This window comes from Arachis ipaensis, chromosome B07, assembly GCF_000816755.2.
Source record: "Arachis ipaensis cultivar K30076 chromosome B07, Araip1.1, whole genome shotgun sequence".
NCBI lineage: Eukaryota > Viridiplantae > Streptophyta > Magnoliopsida > Fabales > Fabaceae > Arachis > Arachis ipaensis.
Window position 1 is genome coordinate 111,661,809 of NC_029791.2, and position 24,927 is coordinate 111,686,735.

Sequence of the window (24,927 nt, forward strand, 5' to 3'; positions counted from 1 at the left end):
GCGTCAATCACTCAACCCAAACATGCCCTCGCCGCCGCCGCTACTCTCAGCTCCCAGCAGGTGGCCAAGTCCCTCGCCGGCACCAAACTCTTCACCGTCAGCAATTCCAACAATGAGTTCGTTCTCATCTCCGATGCTGAAGGAGCTAAGTCTATTGGATTGCTCTGCTTTCGCCAAGAGGACGCTGAAGCCTTTCTTGCTCAGGTTTGTTCTTCCCACTGGAGAGGCTCTCATATTCGTCATTATAATTGTGTGGATTTTCAATTTTCAACCTCTCGATGCTAATTTGTTTTGTTCGTCCTTGTTTTCTTAGGTTCGATCACGGAGAAGAGAACTTCGAGGCAAACCTAGGGTTGTTCCCATAAATCTGGACCAGGTTTTCTTCCCATTTCTTTCTTGTCAATTTCAATCCTTTTTTGTTTTCATAGTCAATAGACTCGTCGCTTTCCTTCTATCACATTCAAAGCCACTTCGGAATCAAGTCCTCAAGAACTAAACAGTGAAACAATCTGTAACGTTTTTTCCCGTTTGAATTCGTATCGATGTATCTTTTGTGGCTGCTGACTGTAACTGGAGAATTTTTGGTATTTATACTACACTTTTAATATGTTACTTTTCTTCTGCTTTAGGTATATATGCTGAAGGTTGAAGGCATTGCATTCCGATTTTTACCTGATCCAATTCAAATAAAGAATGCCATAGAGGTTAGCATCTGTTTTAATTCCTGTACTCAATATATTATCACTTAAAGCCACCTCTGTTTTCTTTTTATCATCTCATCATTTTAGTCCAATAGCAGTCGCAATGTTGTATGATTTATGTATGGGAATTGGTCAGTGATATCAATGTATGTTGATTGTACATGAAATCGTAAACTTGTATTCTTAAACTCAGCCGCTGGCCTGTAAGATTGGGAGCTAAACTATCTTCATTTCCTTTGTTTCTCAGCTCAAAGCAGGCAAAGGCAACAAGGGAAGTTTTGATGGAGTCCCTGTTTTTCAGGTATATTTCATATTTGTTGTTAGTAAACCTAAGTTTTTAAGATGAACTTCTTGGGCGAGGCATGGGTGGGGTTGCAAGACTATATGAATTTGATTTTTGTTTTTGGTGTTATGTATTTATCAGCATAACAAGGGGATTAGTACTATCTGTATGATCTTGGATGTCAATAATTTCTATTTTCCTGCCCGGACCTAGATATCAGTTAATTAGTTGATTACAGTCAATGCATTCTATATGATATATAAATATTAAAGATAATCACTTATATGAAATACTGGAGATGGCTTCAACTATTTAGTGTTTTCGTGTTTGGAAGGTATACTGACAGTCCTTGATCTTTACTTTGTTCTTTGATCATTGCCAACAATCATGTGGTTACAGTCAGACCTCTTGGTTGTGAAGAAAAAGAATAAGCGTTACTGCCCTGTATATTTCTCAAAGGTTTGTCTGACCTACTGCTCTTCTCATTTTTTTCACTTATACTATCATGACATCATTAAGCATGTTTCTCTATAGAATATGATTACATATTAATTATCATTCATTAAATGGACAGGAAGATATTGAGCATGAACTATCCAAGGTTTCCAGGGCATCTAGAGGAGTTGGAGTTTCTCAGAATATAATGGTACATAGTCTTCCATCTTCTATTCATGTTTTTTTACTAATGCATCTCAGAAACACATGAGCAAATTTCAAATTCGTTCTTCATTTTCACAACCTAAAGTAAGTTTCAGGTATTGCTTTAGGTTTCCCTTGTTAAACTTGACAACCCTTTTGTTTGTATAACTATACCCTGTACTCATCTTATTTACAAGATGAAATTGTTTAGGAAACGCGAATCAAAAGTAAGGGAAGCAGTTCTGCTTTGCATAAAGCTAGAAGAATTCCACTTTCTCTTTTGGGATTGATTCCACTTGGTCCTATTTTAATCCCGATACTTGGCTATATATATATATGTGTGTTGTTTTGTGTTCTTTTGTAATGATTCAAAAAGTACTTGCTAGATTAGAGTTTTTTTTTTTCCCTCTCTTCAATTGTAATCTATCATTTATTTTAAATTCGCTTTGTTTCTTTTTCCCTTTAAAAAAGCAGGTTGGTAGCTTGGAAGATGTACTGAAAAAAATGGAGGTAATTAGTCTGCTTACAGGTTAATATCTTATAATAGCTACAAGTAGTTTAAATGTTGACAAGTTCTCTCTCTTTCCGAAAATGATACAGATGAGCGAAAGGAATTCAGGATGGGAAGATTTAATTTTTATTCCACCAGGAAAAAGCCATTCGCAACACATACAAGAAATTGAGGCTTGATTTACAGGTTGCAAAGTTGAGCTAACCAAAGTTTATATGGGGTTTTTATGAGCAAATTGGATGTTGTTACATTCTAGTCAGATGGTGAGACGTCAACAACTCTGCCTTTCAAGTTTCAATTGTGCCGCCCTTTCTTCTTCCCATGACTTACCAATAAAAATTCTTTTCATAATGCAGATGTTTTCTTATAGATTCTCGGTGGATGCAAGTTACATGTGAATTTGAAAGGACAAAACCGCTAACATCCATTAAAGAGGTGGATGGAATACCATTTAAGTGTGTTTAAGCAATAATGTTTATAAGTTAATAACACGAGAGTTGTACAGTACGGTATTGTTTTGGCATACTTACAAACAATGTATTCCTTGAATTCTACTTTTATGAGTTCATGCATATTCTTTAAGATGGCTATTTTGTTGAGTGGTTCCCTATAATAATAATAAGAGTAAACTACCATCTCTACCCATAAAAGTTGAAAACGCTGATATATTTACCTATAGAAGATAAAAATTACCATTTGTATCCATAAAAAATTGACTTTCGCAAGCAAAAGTACCCAGACCCTAAATAATTACATAAAATCTCCAAACTACCCTTGGTGAGTTTCATCCTCTTCATCTTCATCTAAACCGTGAACCAGTATTGCTGCAGCACCCTCTCCTTTCCGCACTCTCTCTCTCTTCCTTCTACTCTATCTTCTTTAATCGTCCCTCTCTCTTTCTCTCCTCCCTCTTCGCACTTTTCTCCTTCCTCTTCTTTTCCTATTGATGTCTCTCTCATCTCTGACGTTCTTCTCTCTCTTTTGTGTATTAATGGCAGTTCTTCCTTTTGCTATCGTGAGCTCCATCTTCTCCTCCCCTCCTCTTTTTCTTCTTCTTCTTCGGGAGGAAGTAGCAATTTTGAGTCCTCTATTTTCTGCAACCACAAGTTCTTCAACGTTGAGTTCCTTCCTTTTTCAAATGTCGTATCTTCGTCTTCTTCTCTTGGCGTCGCTGCTCTCTTCTCCTCCTAGCGATGCGTTTTCGTCATCTCCTCCCAGCGTCGCCAAAATCGAATTAATGTTGTGTTATTTGCAACGAAAATAGTGATCTTTAATAGTTGAATCTGAGAAATTGACATTTTTTTGTGAAGGTTCTAAGAAATTAGGGTTTTATTTTGAATTTATGCATGTTCTATTTCTCAATTTGATCTGAGTTTGTTCTTTTTTGTGATTTTGAAGAGGATAGTGGATGGGTTATGTTGATATTCAAGAGGTGAGAGAGGAAAAGTGAGTGAGTGAGAGAGAGAGAAAAAAAGAGAGAATAGGAAGGGAGATGATGCTAGGCGGTGGTAGTTTATGTGCTGCAGATAGTGAGTGAGGGTGGGTGCGTGCGTGAGAGAAGAGAAGGGGGTAGTTTGGGGATTTTATATATTTATTTAGGGTTTCGATAATTTTGCTTGTGAAAGTCAATTTTTTATGAGTACAAATGATAATTTTTATCTTCTATGGATTGATATGTTAGCGTTTTCAATTTTTATGGGTAGAAATAACAGTTTACTCTAATAGTAATAATAATAAGTTGGGTGAAAGTTAAAGGAGGATTATCATAATGGATCCATCGTCATGTTGGATTGTAAGAGCATAATTGAAACAATTAACCACCTCAAGAGAGTGATTTACCATGGACCTATAAAAGACCTAGTTGACCTACTCCCACCCTCTGTTGGATTGTAAGTTGTAACATAAAAATGGTAAGCTTCTCGTTGATCTCATTTGCTGACTAGCTGACCCCACGTGGGAGTTAGTCTATTCATCGAAGGCTGCTTTGGGGGACAAAAATGTGATACTTCACCATTCTCTTGGGTTCTAGCCGTTTACCTGAAAGGAAAATCATATTTGGTGATTCATGTCTTATGATTTTTTTATATCAATACCAAGATAAGCGCAACGAGTTTTTCATTAGATATCAACTATCAAGAATTGTTGGAGCCTCACAATTCATGAACTAATAATTGTGATCTTTCGTTCTATTGAGGAAGTAGACGGCGCAACAGAATGGTTGTTGGCCAACCTGCTCTTGTAGGTTTCAAGGTTCATATGTTTTTTAGTCCTCCTGGTACCTCAACATGGACGCCATGTTTTTACTACTATAACCCTTGATCTAGTTCTGAACTAACTCGCACTAGAGAAACTTAAGAGCATCTCCAATGGTGAGTTCCTCTTTGACTTTTTTCTAATATATAGGAACTCTAACCATTGGAGGAGAGAAGGAGTGAGTTCCCGCACAAGGATCAAGGTAAGGGAGTTCCTCTAAACAGGGACTCAAATTAACCAATAACAACTTGCCATTTGGCAAGTTATTATAAAAAAATAATAATATAAAATCTGAAATAATTAAATAATTAAATAATAATTAAATTAATAATAATTATAATAAAAATTATATTAAATAATTATATTTTTATTTAATTAATAATTTATATTAATTATTTAAATAATAATTAATTAAATAAGATGCTTTGTAAAATTGTTTTGATTGATCATATCAAACTACGGTAGAATATCGATATGTGCAGAGGCTGCTGCTTAATTCTTATATAGTAGTGTCAAAATAGATATGATGAGATATATATAACGCCTTAGTGTTATGATTGAAGGTAGAAGGTGGTGAAAAAAGGAAAGGGATTGAATGAAAGGAAAAAGGGAGAGAAGAAGCTTAGGCAAAAGAAACATTTTTATTGTCTGATTGTGATTACAATTGTTACCTAATTTGAATAAATAATTTTATCGGAAAACACTATCTACAAACAAAACCTTCAAATAATAATTAAAAGAAGTGAATTCTTCTTCTACTTTTCTTTGATGTTATCACATCACAATCCAATTTTTAAAAGCAAAGAAGTTAGCACGAGGAGGAGCAGCAAGATCCATTCCCAAATTATTTTAATTCGAAGGAGCGTTTTGAAAGTATCTACAGAACGTAGTCAGAACAAATACAGCTGTATCAAGCACGTGGAATATTGAATTTGAAGCATAAAGCAGCAAATGATGCTTGATTACTCTACCTCTTGAATAAATGAAAGCTGCGCATATTCTCAACCCTGATTAAAATTTTATGCACTAAAATACAGATGTAGCACATATCCTGCTGCAAGTTTGTTAAATTCACGCAGCCACATGACGATTCATGTGTTGTTTTTTTCTATGGTGGAGAGTCTAATTCTATATATGCAAAGCATGAGTTTCAAGAGAGTGACATGATTGTGGGGGGTGGGGTCTTGTAACCTATTTATTAAGGAACTTGTCTCTGGATCTTAAACAGAAGACATTATTTCACATGTATATCAGACATTTTCAAGCCCATTCAGAAGTTGGGACTTGAGATCACAATCAAATATTCAGCAACTTGGTGTTGAGCAACGTGAATGCTCCTATTCAGAGCTGTGAAAAAACATTGAATTCTTATAGCAATAAATAATATGAAAACCACTATACAATGTCGATGACCATCTCTTTACAGACTATATGGTAGGGAAAATAATTGATTTACAGTATATATGCAAGAATTACTTATTTACTTCCCATAAGAATTTTGTGGACAAGAATTGGCTGCACAAATTGATATATGAAAAGAATACCTGTAAGCTTCTAGTTATACTGTACATGGCTTCTTCTGTAGTTACTATAGTTAAATACAGCATGTAGAGAGAAATCTTAGACCAGCACAAGTTCCTCTTCGGCCATTTCTTGTTCCTGCTGCTCTGGCAATCTGTCTTCTCGATATGGGATAAGTATCCGCTTGATTTCTTCTGCGCAAGTGCCTCATGCTATAATAATGCATTTGCTAGGGCATGTAATGCCTTCTCATGCTGAAGGAATGTCAGAAAATGGAAGATTATCAGCGAGGTTAATAACTTTTTATTAACCAAAACCAGCAGAAAAGCTACTCAATGCAACAGACAACATTATTGGTTTGATGAGTTATTCCACCATTTGTAACCTAAACATTAGATATTTGATATTGATGAGTTTGAAAACTCCAAATTAATTTAATGATGATCAAACATTATTAATATGATTAATTGTAAAATTATTAATTTGATTTCAATTCATATATGTTGATTAAAATAATTTTGCTGTGCAGGTTTTGATTGGGCCGAAAAGAAAAGAAAAATTGTTGCAAGTCTAAATATGAATTTTACTTTCAGTCTTGGTTAAATTGTTTGGCTGAATCAATATGTTGTTAATGGGCCAGATTCTATTAATATTATTATTAGCCCAATTTAAATTTTAGTTGGAAACTAAGACTTGGTCCGAAACCAATTTTGAGAGAAAGCACAGGTTTTGCTTCATGCTTCCAATGGATCTCCTTTTTTTTTATCATGTGATGGAATTCAAATTTTATTAAGTGGAGTTAATGCAGACTTGAAACCATGAGAGAGAAATTATAATTGATTAGATTGATGGCCTTAGAGCATCTCCAATAGCCAAAATATGAGTCCCTGTTTCTGACAAAAGTAGAGGCCCACCATTAGAGAAGAAAAAAAAATGAGTTCGTGCGTGATTTCTAAGGGAAGAGAGTCCCTCTAAGCAGGGACTTTTATCATCCAATAATAACTTGCCACAAGGCAAGTTATTATAAAAATAAATAATTATATAAATTCATAATTAATAAATAATTATATTAAATAATTATATTTTTATTTAATTAATAATTTATATTAATTATTTATATTATAATTAATATTGAATATTATCTATATTATTATATTAAATTATAATTAATTAAATTTACTTACATTAAAAAATAAATTTAATTTTTATACCTTATAAAATAATTTTTAGTTGAGTTGGTTATTTTTATTTTTAAAATTTAAAATGCTAATGATATTATTAAAATTAGCAGTTGTAAACACAAAACTATAAATTAGTATAATCTCGAATTATATATTGTGTATTATTATTATATATGAATTTATTTAATATTAATATCTTTTAATAATGAATTATTTTTAAATTTATAAATTTAAATAATATTATTGAAAAAAATTAATTATATTAATTTTAAGTATTTTAATTAATTAATTAAGTGGAACCACAATAGGGACTAAAGTTAGTTCCTCCTAATGGAGAAGAGAGAGATACTTTGAGTTCCTATTTATTGTTTATGACGCAAAACCTGATGTGGAGTTACTTTTTATGACAGGTGGGCTATAAACAGAAACTGGGATGAGTTCCCTACTGGAGATGGTCTAAGAGTGGATATATAAGTAATTCCCGAATTAATCTTAGAAATTCTAGTTGACCGTCAACCTGAAATGTAAGCAAAAGCAGTTTTCGTCTAGAGTCTTACTTGTCTCACGCGAAAGGGAAAGGACACGTGGAGCTGCATAGATGGTCAACTTGATTTGTGATTTACTCTAATTCTTGGAATCACTTGCTTCTTAAACCTTTCACCTTATTTAACTACTTACTTTGAGTGGAGAGAGTTCATCATTTAGAGTTTTAGATTGATAGTTAGATAGATACAGCTGAAGCTATAGCTATAGCACAAGATGGTAAAGACAATTCCATCTAAAGCGAAGGTAAGCATAATCAATTTGGTGTTCTTAGCCGTCTTTCTGGTTGTTTATGGAACCCTTCTTCTCCGGCCATCTTCTTCTCTCTATTTCGAGAATGCAGCCTCCCTTGTAAGATGCTCCCTCCGCGAATGTCGACACAAGGTAACTGACTAATAAATCAATTAAGCTGGGCCTATATCTGTTCATTTTCTTTTCTTTTTCTTGCATCATCAACTTGATAATTAACCATTTATTATTTGCTTGATAGGTAGAAAAGAGCTTCAAAATGAAAGCAGTGTTAGAGGAACCTCAACGAGAGAGATCATCAAAGAAGAACAATGCAACTAATAAGATAGAGTTACCTAGCTTCTTTGGTGATTTAGGGAAAGGAATGAAGATAGGACTGGTCAACATGGATGAAGAAGATGTAAATGAGTTCAACTTGCATGGAGAAATGGTACCAGTTTATTTTGAGAAGGTATCACAGTCTTTCAACTGGACAGACTTGTTTCCCGAATGGATAGACGAGGAAGAAGAGAGTGACGTGGCGTCATGCCCGGAGATACCTATGCCGGAGTATGCAGAATATGGGAGCATGGACGTCATTGTGGCCAAGATGCCATGCAAGTACCCTGAAAAGGGGTGGGGTAGGGACGTTTTCCGGTTGCAGGTTCATCTAATAGCAGCGAATCTGGCGGCAAAGAAGGGGAAGAGGGATTATTGGAGATGGAAGAAGACAACGAGGGTGGTTCTGTGGAGCAAGTGTAGGCCAATGATGGAGCTGTTCCCATGCGACCAATTGGAGAGGAGGGAAGGTGAGTGGTGGTATTACAAAGCGGACGTGAAGAAGTTGGAGGAGAAGGTTTCGTTGCCTGTTGGGTCCTGCAACTTGGCTTTGCCTCTTTGGGAACAAGGTATGTTTTTACCGTCATTCGCTTTCGACGTTTCGCTGCGTCGTTTACACATTACCTGTCTTCTCTGGTTTGCTTTGCTTCAACTGAGCAAAATAAACATGCACTAGAAAGTAGAAACTAAAAATGGAATGCGCCAGGTAGGGGTCGAACCTACGACTTTCTGCTTAGGAAACAGACGATCTATCCACTGAGCTACAGGCGCTACGTTGTGAATTCTTAAGATACAATTATTCTTCACAGAAACGAAAATTAGCCAATCATGGTTCACTGCCATTTCCAAAAATTGTATTATGATATTACATTAAATACATTACCCTTCATCTCACATGAAAGTTGGCTCTGAGATTCTACTTTCATATATAAAAAATGAGGAGTGTTAGGGGTCAGCAAATTTTGTGAGTTATAGTCATCAATTAGCCATGTATTTAATGGTGTTAGATTTTATCTAATAGTGAAAAATCACTCTTTTTTTTTTGCTAGCTAAATACTGACCAAATTTTAATAAATCTGTTAGTCCCTAGACTTTCCCTAAAAAAAAGCATACACATATTCAAAACATGAACGCATCTGTGTGTATACACATATGCCTGCCAACGTTTTTCATAGTACGTGGAGTGTTTTTTTTATTTAATTTCCCTTATTTATTAATCTTAGGAGAGAGTAGTGAGAAATTACTGCAATACATGTTGTGTAAAGTCCAACCAAAACATATTTGTACGCAAATGTTGCCATCGTTTTGACGTGTTAATATGACTTGATGTTTAATTAACGTAACTCTACGTCAAATATTATGGGTAGAAATTTTAATTTTATTTTAATAAATAAATTTAAAAGTTAAAATTTATATGTTTTCTATAAAAGATTTTTAAATTAACGACTTAACATGTGTCCGTAGCTAAACTTTTTTTATATTAACTAATAGCTGATAATTAATTACTTTGTGTACATTTAGTGCGTGTTATAATACCTTCTGCGTTTCTTGTGTGTTTTACTCCTTCTTTTTCTTCCATTATATAATTTTACTTATAAATATTTACATAATTTTTTTATTTCATTTAAAACCCATAAAAAATAAACTATGAAAGTATGAAACTAATAGGAAAAATAGATATGTATTATGTCTTTTTTTTCAGTAATTATACATTCAAATATAATTTTCATTAATTTATATATTGTCTAAAATTAAAAATTTGATACTCTTTATATATAAGTGTGAGTGAGACAACCTTTACTTCTTGAGTCTAATTTTCACTTAATTTTTTATATGGTATCACAGCAAAAATTAAAAATTATTATTGGGTCATTCTCACACCATAATAAATTGAAGTTAAATTTTACGCTCCAAGTCTTTATCAGAGTTGTACGTGTAAAGAGTGATATTAATAATTTGATAAGTGTGAAACAACTTTTACTTTTTGAATTAGTTTTTAGAGTAAGTTAGACTCACTTAATGTCTTATACTAATATCATCTAACCAATATTTATTTTTTAAAATTCAGTTGAGCAAAAATTATTCAAACACAAGTCCCATTAATCAATCCAACTTTTGGTCAAAATTAATTTACAAGAGCACATTGACACCAACATGCATTCTAAACATACACGGAATCTTTTTCATCATGCATTTCATATACAATTGTTCTATAGATATTTTGCAAACTAATAATAGTGCATTAATATAATATGAAGTTACTATTTCTAATAACATTAAGATGGAACAGTAATATTCCATCTATATACATATATATCTCAATGGAACAGTGTGTAGCTACTACTACTACTAATAATTCTAGTTCAGTTGTTTGCACTTCATTATCATGAAAAATGGCGGGAGGAGAAGCACAGTCAAAATCATACAACTCTCGCTATTTTAATAGTGATTAACATCCCCTAACCACTCCAATCTTTTTACGCATCATGCGAACTAACGACTCCATATTAGATTGTGATTTTGCTTTTTATTATTCTTGTTCAAAACTTGATTTAGCAGCGATTCCGATTTGCCTTCTAAGAAACCTCTTAACTAATAGTAGCTTCCAAACAAAGCATAGCTTTCTTTCAAGTTTCACAATCGATGCTGGAAAAAATGCTAAGTCTTTATTTCAATTTGAATTTTCAGGTATCGATGAGGTTTACGACGTGTCCAAGATCCAAAGAAGTGTGAAATCCAGATCAAGAAAAAACCGCGAGGCCTACGCCACCGTGCTCCATTCCTCCGAAGCCTACGTTTGCGGCGCCATAACTCTCGCTCAGAGCCTCATCCAAACGGGAACCAAACGCGACCTTGTTCTCCTCATCGACAACTCAATCTCCGCCCCGAAACGCCGCGCACTCGCCTCCGCAGGCTGGAAGATTCGAATCATAACACGAATCCGAAACCCTAGGGCCGAGAAAGGAACCTACAACGAGTATAACTACAGCAAGTTTCGCCTATGGCAGCTCACGGACTACGACAAAATCATCTTCATCGACTCCGATATCATCGTGCTCCGGAACCTGGACATACTCTTCCACTTCCCTCAGATCTCGGCGACGGGGAATGACCAGACAATATTCAACTCGGGGATCATGGTGATCGAGCCTTCGAACTGCACGTTCGCGACGTTGATGAGCCTCCGAGACGACATCGTTTCGTACAACGGAGGTGACCAAGGGTTCCTGAACGAGGTTTTCGTGTGGTGGCACAGGTTACCGAGGAGGGTGAACTTCTTGAAGAACTTCTGGTCGAATTCGACGCTGGAGAGGAGGGTGAAGAACGGTTTGATCGGTTCGGAGACGGCGGAGGTGTACGCCGTACACTACTTAGGGTGGAAGCCGTGGCAGTGTTACAGGGACTATGATTGCAACTGGGACGTGGAGGAGCAATTGGTGTACGCGAGTGACGTGGCGCACAGGAGGTGGTGGAAGGTGCACGACGCCATGGATGAAGAGATGCAGAGGATGTGCAGGCTCACGAAACGGCGTCGTACTGAGCTCAATTGGGAAAGAAGGAAAGCGAGGAAAAAGGGCTTGGTGAATGGGCATTGGAAGATCAATATTACGGATCCTAGACGATTTGGCTCTCTTTTGATTCATTAGCAATAGGTACGGAATTAAATAATATTTTTCAATCTTTTGGGTTTAATTTTAATTCGTTCTGCACGTAGGCCTTTTTGCTTTTCTGTACTGTTTTCTGTTTATTCTGGATGAAGAATGCTTACTGAATAGTAAAAAGAGGACGTTATTATATGGTGTTTTTGGTCATGTTAGTTTCCGTTTTTTCTTGTCTGTGGTTAATACTTAAACTTTTGGATAAGGGTGATGAATGAAATTGGTCAGATCTGACATTAACTGTTTTGGCCCAAATGTCAAACATTGCCCAAAAGAAGAGACAAAAAATATTTTCCCATGTTTGGTTGGGAGAGTGTTCACTTTATACCTCTGCAGTATTTGAGAAATTAGTCATTGAAATTTCAGCCTAATGGATAAGCTAGTGCAAACCAAAAAAAATATTTTCCCTTGGCGTAGCGTAGTGTTTGGTTTCACTGATTGGGTTGTATGGATCACTTGATTCACTAGATGAACAAAACTTTTGCTTCTTATAACTAGAACGAGGGTCCAGGGATCTTTTCTTTTCCCTGGTTTACCAAGCGCAGCTACTAGGTTATTGGGTATGAGTGTATGACGCATGGATTCAAGACGACAGTGATGTGATGGGTGGTTAGGTGAAAGGATTGAAACCTGAGAGGATTGGTTGAGCAAACTTCAATAAAAGATTGTTGTAGTTATTTTTATTCGGCTAGAAAGTGCTCCTTATTTTTATAAGAAAGAATCATCGTCGTCACAGCTCACAATCATGGATATTCGTTTTACTAGGTAAATTAGTATGATAAAGTATAATAAACTGAAATGTGACAACAAATAAATAAATAAATTATAAATAATCAAAGAGGAAAAAGAAGGAAAAGATAAGGTGGGTGGCGGCGGTAGCAAAGAGGAAGAAGACATAGTTTGTAATATATTCACCACAATCAAGAGTATTTTTCTATCAATTTCTTTCATATTTGAACAGGCTCCCACATGCTTACTTAACCCCACTTAACAATTATGCTTCAGCAAAAGCCAAAGTTTACGCAGATATATTAAACTCAACTTTAGTGTCAAAGGGGACTTAGACGTGGCATGCTTTGTTTGATAATGGACATAGGTGAAAGAATATAATTTAAATTTCGATTCAAGAACTTTATTATATTATTATACACCACTTTAATCTTAAGAATCAACTGCAATATGCATCCCCTAGGAACAGTCCCTTTTAGTTTTACCTGCTTATATTCAATGAACATAGTTTTGGCATAATTTAATTTAAAGGTTTTGCTAAGAATATATAGATTAAAAATACTATAAAAAAATATTTTATAAAAATGGTTGAAAAAATAAATATTTTTATGTTTTAAATATATCAAAAATATTTAAAAATATTATTATTATATTTTTAAAATATACTTTAAAACACAAAGTAGCTAAATCCTTAATTTAACTTTTTGTCATTTTCAAGCTTAGAAATTAACTAAATCAAAAAGCAATAAAGAAAAATGATTTAACTATTTTGTGACCTAATTGGTTTCTCCTTTATTGCTTTGATACCACCTCATGCTGATTGTTTCCCGATGAAGACCCCATTTGGCCGAAGCTTTAAAATCACACAAATCACAATCACTCTGAACCGGGTTTTATATTTCCTGCGGCAATTACTCCTTATGGGACCACTATGCTGCAGCATCCAACGGACGAGGACGTCTCCCATATGACTTTGACTTTTTTAACCAACGCAACCCCAAATTTACATCCTGATGCAGTGCAAACCCCGCCAATCAATGAAGCAATTTTTTTTGGTGACTAAAAGATTTGTTGAGAGTTGAGACCAATTTAGAGAACATGTGATATTTTAAAGGCTAATTTAACTATTTTTTGGTTTGCACTAGGGTATCCATTCCCTCGAGTGAATATCGAACCTGGGAGAGAAATCAATGAAGCAATTGATAAAGCTGTAAAGAGCTCAAATTAATTATTACTACTATTGTTTGTTTGTTTTGTTACTATATGGGCTCAAATTAATAATTATAAAGTACTTTTAATTAATTAATTAATTGCTAATAATAATAATAATAATAATAATAACAATAATAATAATAATAATAATAATAATAAATGGAGCATTAGTGTGGATGGTACATTATCATGGATATCATGTGGGCTGTAACGTAATTCTTCATTTACACGCTATGCGATGCCCGAATCTACATTTACTATCGGCCATGACTTTATTCATCACCTTTGAATTCTATGCTTTGAATTCTAAGCCATTTTCGGCATCATGTTGTAATTTCTAAAGTGACCACATCTTTATGCTAATGCTAAGTATTTAAGCAAATACATTTTCTTTTTTCAAGATTATTTTGGCCTTTGAGCAATATTATCTTAAAATGATAACAATAAGCTAAAAATAGGAAGTTGTTCATAAACACAAAGGCCAAAAAGAGAAAAACTCTGACCAGAAAAAACAACAAACTATGAAAGAAAGAAACTGGACCACCTCAGCTTGCAAGGTGACCAGCCATGTTGGTCACAAAACGACTTTGTCTTGTTCTTATATCGTATTCGTACGTATGTAGCCATAAAAAATAAAAAATATGTAAATTCAAATAATGTATCAAAAAATGATGTATAATGTATAGCTTGGAATAATACTCTCTGAACCAAAGATAAGAGTATGGTAAAAACTAAGAGAGCTTAAAGAGTCAAATAAAAGTCAAAGCTTTGAGATGAATAAACAATTCAAATACGAGAGGGAGGGTAGGACCGTAGGAGCCAAGAGAACCGTAGATTCCGGCAGTAAATACGAAGTACGAACAAAATCACAGCTAGATAGAAGTGATTACTAACTAATCGATAACGGCACACAGCAAAAAATTCAGATGTGATAGGGGAAAAGATTAAAAAAGAAAACGAAAAAGAAAAAGAGTACCGATGGATCTAGTATGCGTGATGAGATAGGCTCCACTGGCTGTGTATCTGTCTCCGTATTTTTCTGTATTCTAATTTTAGCTCCACTCTTTCTCGAACCTTACATTTCTTTTCTGCAGCAACCCAATTTTGATTTTGTTTTTTTCCCAGTCCCCACCCTTTCCTCCTCAGAATTTTCCGATACCAAAAAATCCATTCTCTTCTTCCAATTTTTCTGCTGACTACTCCTAATATCCTAATCTGGTATGTTCTTCTTCTGCTTCTGCTTACTCCTTAATCTCCTTTCCTCCTTCTAATTTATCCCTTAATTCTTTTATTTATTCATTTCATTCTTATGTGTTATGATCATATAACTACACGATAGCTTTTGTGGTTTGCAAGTTTCGATTACTTGGCTTTGCTAGCTGCCATAAAACGAAATATCCTAATGTTTTCAATTTTTCATTGTCTTCGCCTTTGTTTTTCAATACTTCTAGATAATCATTTTCCAGAATTTTATTTCCCTTCACCTATATGTTTTAGGCTTAAATTTGTTCACGGAAAAGGGGAAAAAATTATCGAGTTCTAAAATAGGGATGTGTATTATTCCATTTCTCGTTGTAGTTGTTACTTGAATTACTAGCTTCTGTTTTAAGATACACTTTGCCTCCACCCGGATTTAATGTATTATATCATACATGACTGTGACTACTTTTTTGACGTGATCGATCATCAACAACTATAGGTGACTAGTAAGTGCAGTTAATTGCGGTAGAATTTGAAATAAATGAACCTTTGAAAGGAGATCTGTGTATCAAATTATTGATGACTATGTACTACTCTGTTCTGTCACACTACTTTTTTCATTGAAATTCTTTTCTTATTTACTTTTTTTTAAGAGTTAGACATAATTGGCACCCTCAACTGCTCCTTTCAATGGAGGGTGTTGAAGACAAGCTCCCCTCTGACTCCTCTTTAAAAATTGATGAAAAGACGCCACCGGTGGAACATGTCGAAGACAAGCTGCCCTCTGAATCCACTTCAACAATTGACGAAGAGACACAACTAGTAGAAAATGTCAAAGACAAGCAACCTTCTTACTTGTCTACGACAACTGCTGAAGAGGTGCCACCGGCAGAGTCCTCTGAACAAGATACTAATGAATCTTCCACTGAGTCTCCAGCCAACCCCATTAGTAATGGAAAAATGGAATCTGATGCTCATTTTCCAGACACTGAGGCCTCTGAATTAGCAACAATGCCACATGCTTCTAATGCTCAAACTGTAATACAAGATGAAGACCATTCAACTGGTAATTCAGCTTCAACCCAAAATATAGCTGTTGATTTATCAGCAAGGAGCAGCCAGGGAAACTTGCTTGAAGATTCTGAATCAGGGGCTGTAGAAGATAGCTCTGGCAACCATGAATTGCCAGAAGATGCAACAGTTGATTTAACAGAAAGAAGCCGCCAGGGAACCTTGGTTGAAGATTCTGAACCAAGGGCTGTAGAAGATACCTCTGGCAACCATGAATTGCCAGAAGATGCAACAGTTGATGTAACAGAAAGAAGCCATCCGGGAACCTTGGTTGAAGACACCTCTGGCAAGCATGAATTGCGGGTAGATGTAACTGCTGATGGTGACCCTGATAAAGAGAATATAGCCTTGGCTTCCTTTTCTGAAAGAAAAGATTTGCAGAATGATCACAGTGAGCTAGATTCACCTGAAATCAATGATGCCCATGTTACCACAGCATCAGTTGGCTCAACCACTCATGATAAGAATGTTGATGCAAAAAGAGGCCTTATTGACACCACAACTCCTTTTGAATCTGTCAAGGAAGCTGTTTCCAAGTTTGGAGGAATTGTGGATTGGAAGGCTCACAGAGAACGGACTGTGGAGGTATACCTGTACTGCTTCATTTTTTCCCCCCTATAGTTCGGAATGACTATTACTTCCAATTTACATCCTTCACATGTGTGCATTAGAATTCCAATTTCTATTGCTTTTATTTATTTTCAAGTATAGAACTCATTTGGCAGTTCTGTTTGCTCCTTAACACAAGACAAAAATGCTTATAATCTAGTGGCAACCAGTGAGGCTTGAATATTGATGTGATCTTGTTGATGGCTGTTTTTAATAACACTGAAATTCATTCTCTATTGCCTGAAGTCACAACATTACAGGGAAATAGTGCCCTGTATGGGGCAAATGAAATCTGCTTCCAATATAAAGCAACTGCATTGCTTGGATTTTATATGCAAGTATTTAGGGTTTCCTTGTTTGTTAATATAGACACCAAAGGGAAAATAGTGGGGAATGCATTATAGGTACTCTTTTGGCACAATTTGTTCCTTTCTTTCTTGATGCAAGAGACGTTGATGATAATTCTTCATTGATTGCTTACTGCTATGTGGAACACAGTATCTAAACTTATGCTCAAATATGTTATTCTGCCATAACTCTACCTTTTTTTCATGATGTGCAGCGACGTACTCTAGTAGAACAAGAACTTGAGAAGGCACAAGTGCAGATTCCAGAGTACAAAAAACAAGCAGAGGCTGCAGAAAAGGCAAAAGTCAAAGTTCTGCAGGAGCTCGACAGTACTAAGAGACTAATAGAAGAGCTAAAACTTAACCTAGAGCGAGCACAAACAGAAGAGCATCAAGCAAGACAGGACTCGGAACTTGCAAAGCTCAGGGTGGAAGAGATGGAGCAGGGTATCGCAGATGAATCAAGTGTTGCAGCCAAGGCACAACTTGAGGTTGCTAAAGGCAGGTTAAAAGCAGCTATTACAGATTTAGCATCTGTAAAAGAGGAGCTCGAAGTTTTGCGTAAGGAATATGCTTCCTTAGTGACGGACAAAGATCAAGCTATTAAGAAAGCTGAGGAGGCAGTTGCTGCATCGAAGGAAGTAGAGAAGACAGTGGAAGATTTAACTATTGAGTTAATTTCTCTAAAGGAGTCATTAGAGATTGCACATGCTGCACACTTGGAAGCAGAGGAACAAAGAATAGGCTCCGTCATGGTAAGAGACCAGGATTCTCTCGATTGGGAGAAGGAACTCGAACATACGGAAGAAGAGCTTCAGAGACTCAATGAGCAGATTTTGTCTGCAAAGGATCTCAAATCTAAACTAGAAACAGCCTCTGCTTTATTACTTGATTTGAAAGCTGAATTAACTGCTTATATGGAGTCGAAAATAAAGCAGGAAGGTGATGAGGGAGCAGAGAAGACACACATTGATATGCAAGCAGCAGCTGAATTAGCAAGAAAGGAACTTGATGAAATAAAGCTTAACACAGAGAAGGCAACTGCTGAGGTTAGTTGCTTGAAGGTAGCTGCTACATCATTAAAATCAGAACTTGAACAAGAGAAATCTACTCTAGCTTCCATCAGGCAGAGAGAGGGAATGGCATCCATTGCAGTTGCATCTCTTGAAGCTGAATTGGATAGGACTAGATCAGAAATAGCGTTAGTTCAAATGAGGGAGAAAGAAGCCAAGGAGATGATGACTGAATTACCCAAGAAACTACAACAAACTGCTGAAGAGGCTAATCAGGCCAACTTGCTTGCTCAAGCAGCTCGTGACAAACTGCAAAAAGTAAAGGCAGAAGTAGAGCAAGCTAAGGCTGGCGTAAGTACTATGGAAAGTAGATTACTTGCAGCTCAAAAAGAGATCGAGGCAGCTAAGGCTTCTGAAAAGCTGGCAATAGCAGCAATTAAAGCATTGCAAGAGAGTGAATTAACTAGAAGCAAAAATGAAGTGGATCCATCCACTGGGGTGACACTTTCTTTGGAGGAGTACTATGAGCTCAGCAGACGAGCGCATGAGGCAGAAGAGAGAGCCAATGCGAGGGTAGCAGCTGCTAATGCTGAAATTGAGAAGGCTAAGGAGTCTGAATTGAAGTCCTTCGAGATGTTGGATGATGTGAATAGAGAGATAGCTGCTAGAAGGGAAGCTTTGAAGTTGGCAATGGAAAGAGCTGAGAAGGCAAGGGAAGCAAAATTAGGTGTAGAACAGCAATTACGAAAATGGAGGGCTGAACATGTGCAACGAAGAAAGGCCAGTGAATCTGGTCAAGGAGGTGTAAACCAGACTAAAAGTCCTAGGGGTAGTTTTGAAGGAAGGAAGGAAGCCCACACTGCAGATAATTTGTCTAGTCCAAAGTCTTTGGTGCATGTAGAGCATGATGAAGGTGGAACTTCCCCAGAATCAAAACATGATAAAAAGAAGAAGAAGTCATTGTTTCCCCGGGTTTTGATGTTCTTTGCTAAGAGGAAAGTGCACAAGTCAGGGAATTGAATTGAATTTCTAGGCTGCAGTTATCTTACCGCTTATCCCTTTGGAGATCTCACTGTGACATGAAATGCTGAACTATTCAACAATATACAGAACATGTACATGTTTTCTATTGCTGTATGTATGGTTTGATAGGATTATACTGTCTCGCTGAACCCAAGGCGTGTCCTCTCGCCTGCTCAGCGCTGTTTGAGGACAAGAATTTCTTCCATGGGAAATCAGAAAATAAAATGGTATTGTGTTGTGTATAAGTGTTATAGGCTTCTGATATATTGAACCAAGGTTTCTGTAAAGATTTGTTTGAGATTGATAAATGAAAGGAGATTTTCTCGGTTTGACGTTTGAAGCACTATGAATGGCATGGTGCGTTTATAGTGGAGGCCATTGAAGAACGTGATACTCCCATGAAATGTACCATATTATGATATTAAATTATCCTTCCAAGTAACTTATTTCTTTATGGGGGCATTCGTTAAATCTTGAGCCATTAACTATTCACGCCCACTTGTTTGTAAAAATTATAAGCATAGTTCCTTCAAAATAACAAAAATTCATTATACAACATTCAATTTTAGGTTTTTTGGTTCTTTAGCCCTTTCAAAACTGAGATTCATATTGTTTTTATTTGCATCACAGAACCTTTTTTGAGATAGACTGACTGTTACGGTTATTTGATATGGCAATTGAAAATTTTTTAGCTCAATTTCTCCTTATGAATCATTTCACTTAAAGATTTTAAAGAATTTTTAAGAACAAATTGGGATAAAAATTCTCAATTATCACACCAGATAGCCATTAAGCAGACCAACTTAACAGCTGTTAGTCTATCTCATTACGCTACTGACGGTTCTATGATAAAAACAGGGACAGGAACTAATTTGAGTCACAATATATCAATTTGGGAGATCAAATTGAATAAATTAAAATTTTGGAAACCAGATTGAGGCACAAATATAACTTCAAAGGCCAATCTGAGTATTAACTCTTCAATGAATTATTCACTACATAATACGATCTTTGTTTTCAGAATTGTGTCCTTGTGGTTAGCATCACATGGAAGTTGCAAATGAGTTCTTATATTGGGTGATTGAGCATCAAATTATGGTTTGTTTCCCCATGCTTGACATACAATAATGTTTGAAATGAAAAATGAAAAATGAAAAATAAAGTAAAAGTAGTTTCGTTTTTGTAGATCCATGTTACATAATAATGAAGACATATGAGAGAACTAAGAATTGGCAAGGGTCTGAATAATAGTCTTATGCCATGGATTGGAGAGATGCTCCACAAGGTTATCAATTGGTCCAACATGAGTCACCGAAGCTTGCACAAAAATCCCAAGCATTGCCACCATTGCGAGTCGCCCTGTTACCAGAATTAACTAACTGATATATCAAATGATAAATATTAAAGAACATGAAAAAGAAAAAGAAAAGTTTACCATTCTTGATCTCTTTAAGCTTCCAGTCATGAGCATTTTTTATGTCTTTGGCTAGGCCAAGGGGATTTAATATAGGTCCCCCAGGATAGCCTGGCTCCAAGCCTTCAAATGAATCTTCTATTCCAAAGAAGGAGGCTTTAGCTTGAGATCCAGGGCTAACAAAATCCATGTACCTTTTTGTTTCAACAAACCTGTGATGAAATCAAATCATATGGTGAAATTATGAAAACACAAAACCTTAACTTACTTCATTCAAATTCAAATCATGGTACCCCATCAAGATTAGTTGAACAACTAAAAGGGTCTGTGTGTTGGCAATGTCATATTTCGCTGCACCCGCTTCAAACCAAACTGGTATCTTACTAAGTCCTGTGACACGGAGTAACTGCATAGTCCAAAAATGCCTCAACTTCTGAATCTTGGTATGAACATGTAATTAACTACAATGTATGTTTGACTCACATCTGTGACAAGAATTCCCAGGACTCCAAGCATGGCAAAGCGACAGTGGACTAGTTCTGCTTGCACGTACCATCTCAAGCTTTCAGGATCCTCTCCAAGTCCAAGAGGGTCAAACCCGAAATCTCCAGCCAAACTGTACTAATACCGCAATGTTAAAATTTTGAAAGAACAGAAACCATCAAGCACTAGAATAACATGAGCCAAGGGTTAAAATATTCAGTTCTCTTAAAAGGGCTCACGTTCCGTCGAGATAGGACGGGGGATCGAGCCCTGGGAGCCATGTTGCTCGCTGTTGCACCGCCGCACAAATTTGCCTACTGCGTCCATTAGCGACTCTGGCTCCTGCAGCAGGGTGGAGCCACAAGTATGTTATGCCTGGTGAAGGTTTATGTATGAAGATGCTCTTACTTTTGAAGGAAGAGCATGGCTGAAAATGGAAGTTTCTTCCTATTGCCACAGCCATTGTTTTCTTCCGATTATGTGTTCCTACTGGAGGACTACAAATCTGGTGCTAAAACATGTCACTTTTACAGCCACCACATATTGCATATGATTTGGTTTTAGTTATTTTTTAATTAAGAGGAAAAAGATAACAAAAAAGAACGTGGGCCCACTTATCCCTGGAGATAATAGTTGGATAAGAAACGTCTGCTTCTAAGGCATTAACACAGTAACAGCTTCCTCCAACCAATACAGAAATATGATCTCCAAAATGTTAATTCAGCATTCATATAGTTTCATCGGACCAATTTGCTATTCATACAAATATATGTATTTATAGAAAGATGAAGAAAAACTAAAGTTCAGGCCGAGAAGCCCCTGAAATCACTGAAAAAGATAGAATTCTGCTAGCAGCCAATATTACCTTAAAAGTAATACTGAGTAGTGGTACAATTTGACAACAATCCGTGATTTCCACTTCAACATCTTAACATTCTAAATACAATTGAAAAGTATTAAAAGTATTAGAGTTAACATTCTAAGCATGACTAATAAAGCATATAAAGTTGACTTAGACTAATGGCTGCATCTAGATCTAGAGTATCATCGCTTGCTGGATATGCTGAAAGAGCTAACTTTCATTGGGGTAGCAATCACCAATGGAGCCTCAGGAGAATCAGTAACTGCAAACTTGTCATGCATAAATCGGCTATCAACAATGGAATCATCCCTGAGGACTATCTTGTAGCAGTAACAACTCTTTAGACCCTGCTGATTCTCGTAGCACACATGAGAACCATCCTTGACTTGTTGGAAATTCCATATCACACTGAATTTCCCCACTGTGGCTACTATATGGCGCTCCTGCTTCCCATTTTCAGTCACCTAAGCAAAGACTTAAAGTCAAATTATATATTTCCACAAAAAAATGGGACACAAGGGAAACATAGGTCACAATTCAACAAGTGTGTGAAGAGAATGGTCATGATCAACTTCAGGGTCAAGCAATGCTAAACCAACCCCATAAGTTTCTGCAAACATGAAATTCACTTGAAAACCAATAGACAATTAATAAACACTGTCAAGAATTTTCAAATCTTAACACTGGACACAATCTTAAAGAGTTAAATTAAAAGTTAACATAGAAGAGTCTATCAAACGAGATGCCAATTTAGAAGCTTCCTTTCAGTGTACAATAAGGCCAGTGCATCGGTTCAAAAAATGAAATAAAAGCATATAAATACGAGCACAGTTTATAAGGTAATTCCAATTCAACTGTTATTAAATATTAACTCAACCATATTCCAAGCTATAAGTTCTTACTACCGTTACCATCTGATATTTTTTCTGCAATACAGTTAGTCAACAAACATTGAAGTAAAGAACAATTATTATCAAATAATCAAATAATAATTATAGAATCTGCTGAATCCAACAAAGACATCATTATCCTAATGTGCCAAAACAACAGTGAGAACAGAGGAACAGCCAGAAGCAAGAAGGAAAGAAATTTGTACATACCCATGAAAACTGAGCATTGCGGAACTTGTTATTGGTTCCAGCTGAATGAGAATCCAGAGGATTCAGCTTCAACAACCTAGGAGCAGCAATCTTATTCCCCATGCGACCAGAAAAACCAGTTTTTGTCTTTCCATCCTTATCAGTAAACACAGCACAAATGACAATCAAATATGTATCCGTTGTGCCCACAATCCACTTCCCATCGTAGGTAACATCAACATGAGTAATAGGCGAACCGAGGCCAGGAAAAGCCGTCTTGGCCTGCCTCATAGAGTTGATCGAATAGAGGCGAATCTTCCCATCCAGAGACCCAACAACAATGGAACCATCACCAGTGGTAGCAAAGCACTGGAAATTAGTCCCTCTTGAAAACTGGTGGCCCTGCGCCCAATTCAACACTGGGGTGCTAGCATCAGCAATGTTCTGAACAATCCCATTGCGATCGCGCATGTCCCACCTACAAAGCCTGTTATCATCCAAACCTAGAAAAGTTGAACCTGTAGGATCCAATTGAGCACCTTTACTATCATTAGTGATGTCCCTCATTGTGATATCAGTGCCATCTTTACCAAACTTCCACTCAGTCACAACCTTCCCAGTCTCGATATCAAGCTGATGAAGCCCGGTGGAGTGAAGCTTTCCACCGCCCACTGGACTCATGAGAAGCATGTTTGTCTCCGCCTTCATCAGGAGCGTCTTCTTCGGAGTGCAATGCTCCAAAGAAGAAGCACAAACCCTATCCCTTTGGTATCCTTGTCCGAAATGCACAAAAGCACCCTTCCCATGGATTCCATGAGCGAAATTCTTCACCACCTGGATTCCGGTATCGCCAACCAAGAAGCTATTGTCCAATGCCCCCAACGCCAAGCTCTGAATCCCGCCATTCGCGGCTTCTTCGAACTCTTCCCTCAAATCCTGAGTAGCCCTAACCGGAGTGGCGGAGGCGGGGCTCTTGGCGAACGCGTCCTCTGCGTCTTCCCACATGGAATCGTCGGCGGCATCGGGATTCGCCCAACCGATGAAATCCTTGCCGTACACTTTGAGCTTGTTCTGCTCTGTGGCCTCAACGCCGTGCGTGTTTTCAAACATGCAATCCTGGAAGCGCGTGATGAATGTATTGTAGTCTTGCTCCGTGAAGAACTTCATGGCCCAGACGGCGCGTGAAACGAAGTCCACGCGCCGCTGGCTGGCGAAGGCTTTCAACTGCATCTCCAAACCCACCTTGGATCGGATCTTCGAACCAACCTTCAAGAACCACCATGACTCTCCGCCTTCCTGCTCATCGTCATCCTCGTCGTCTTCTTCCTCTTCGTCTTGTTCTTCTCCGAGTCGCCGGGCCCTAACGAAAGAGTAAGATGTGAGTTTGTCGGCAGTTACCCATTTGGCTTGTGGGGTGTTACCGCCGACGTGGAGGTAGAGCTTGACGGCGTTGGGGGTGGCTGATGAGTACTTGAGCTTGAGGGCTTTGAGCTTTGCCTCAACCTCATCGAGCGATGATGGGCTTTTGATTCTGCGCTCTGAGCTCGAGTCTCCACCTCCTCCTTCAGTGGCGTCTTCGTAGTTTACTTCTTCTTCTTCCTCGTCGGAAGAATCTAGAAGCTCATCACGGCTGTGATTGGCACCCATTGCTGGTTGTTTAGTCGATTCGGAGAAGAGATGAGTAGGCGCCAAATTCGAAATTCGAAAACGGAGCGGTTTGTGTTTCCACTATATTGTGCTGGCTGGCTAGTGGGTAGTGGCTACTGGCTAGGGTTCTTGACTTCTTGTCACTTCTTCTTTGAAAATGCATAGGCCCACCTAATGCCCATGTGATTAATGAACGGACTAAATAGTAATCAGTAATGACTATGTAAAACTCTGGGTAAAAAATCATTATAAGCCAATGCTATCTAGAATTGACGTATATAAGCCAAATTGAAAATCGTTTCAGTAATGCGCCAGATGCTATCTTTATATAATTCGAACTGCATATGATAGTAATTCGAACCTGGGCAGTTCGAATTACC

General features: G+C 37.0%; 5 protein-coding genes and 1 non-coding gene across 11 annotated transcripts in view; 3 read left to right on the forward strand and 3 right to left on the reverse strand.

Moving 5' to 3' along the window:
• LOC107605834 (protein TIC 22, chloroplastic) overlaps positions 1-2,724 on the forward strand; it is a gene marked incomplete in the record, with an annotated part of 3,833 nt that extends 1,109 nt beyond the window's left edge. The window contains 9 exon segments of the mRNA XM_016307754.2: positions 1-204; positions 314-376; positions 630-704; positions 949-1,002; positions 1,384-1,443; positions 1,559-1,630; positions 2,098-2,133; positions 2,224-2,397; positions 2,491-2,724. Of these exon segments, the coding sequence (XP_016163240.2) occupies positions 1-204; positions 314-376; positions 630-704; positions 949-1,002; positions 1,384-1,443; positions 1,559-1,630; positions 2,098-2,133; positions 2,224-2,313 (654 nt within the window).
• On the forward strand, positions 7,737-12,011 carry LOC107605832 (UDP-glucuronate:xylan alpha-glucuronosyltransferase 2). Of its 2 annotated transcripts, XM_021106241.1 has the most exons (4): positions 7,737-8,016; positions 8,123-8,768; positions 10,888-11,864; positions 11,902-12,011. In XM_021106241.1, the coding sequence occupies exons 1-3, from the start codon at positions 7,849-7,851 to the stop codon at positions 11,844-11,846; spliced, it is 1,773 nt and encodes a 590-aa protein (XP_020961900.1). In that variant the 5' UTR covers positions 7,737-7,848; the 3' UTR covers positions 11,847-11,864; positions 11,902-12,011. The 2 variants fall into 2 exon arrangements, with proteins under 2 accessions (XP_020961900.1, XP_016163236.1); XM_016307750.2 differs by having other exon boundaries at positions 10,888-12,011.
• On the reverse strand, positions 8,898-8,970 carry TRNAR-CCU. Its single transcript has one exon. It is a non-coding gene; the product is annotated as a tRNA-Arg (tRNA).
• On the forward strand, positions 14,691-19,408 carry LOC107605830 (protein WEAK CHLOROPLAST MOVEMENT UNDER BLUE LIGHT 1). Of its 3 annotated transcripts, XM_016307748.2 has the most exons (4): positions 14,692-15,017; positions 15,653-15,768; positions 15,835-16,655; positions 17,242-19,408. In XM_016307748.2, exons 2-4 carry the CDS (start codon positions 15,690-15,692, stop codon positions 19,057-19,059), a joined length of 2,718 nt encoding a protein of 905 aa, XP_016163234.1. In that variant the 5' UTR covers positions 14,692-15,017; positions 15,653-15,689; the 3' UTR covers positions 19,060-19,408. The 3 variants fall into 3 exon arrangements, with proteins under 3 accessions (XP_020961898.1, XP_016163234.1, XP_016163233.1); XM_021106239.1 differs by having other exon boundaries at positions 14,691-15,017; positions 15,659-16,655; XM_016307747.2 differs by having other exon boundaries at positions 15,653-16,655.
• LOC107605833 (photosystem I chlorophyll a/b-binding protein 5, chloroplastic) lies at positions 20,011-21,529 on the reverse strand. 3 transcript variants are annotated; one of them, XM_016307752.2, is made up of 6 exons: positions 21,199-21,529; positions 20,960-21,092; positions 20,770-20,882; positions 20,498-20,688; positions 20,242-20,421; positions 20,011-20,192 (listed from the first exon to the last, which is right to left on the reverse strand). In XM_016307752.2, the coding sequence occupies exons 1-5, from the start codon at positions 21,420-21,422 to the stop codon at positions 20,285-20,287; spliced, it is 798 nt and encodes a 265-aa protein (XP_016163238.1). In that variant the 5' UTR covers positions 21,423-21,529; the 3' UTR covers positions 20,011-20,192; positions 20,242-20,284. The 3 variants fall into 3 exon arrangements, with proteins under 3 accessions (XP_016163238.1, XP_016163239.1, XP_016163237.1); XM_016307753.2 differs by having other exon boundaries at positions 20,035-20,196; positions 20,246-20,421; XM_016307751.1 differs by having other exon boundaries at positions 20,108-20,421.
• On the reverse strand, positions 21,748-24,707 carry LOC107605831 (protein CYPRO4). The gene is made up of 2 exons (XM_016307749.2): positions 22,922-24,707; positions 21,748-22,285 (listed from the first exon to the last, which is right to left on the reverse strand). The coding sequence occupies exons 1-2, from the start codon at positions 24,545-24,547 to the stop codon at positions 22,004-22,006; spliced, it is 1,908 nt and encodes a 635-aa protein (XP_016163235.1). The 5' UTR covers positions 24,548-24,707; the 3' UTR covers positions 21,748-22,003.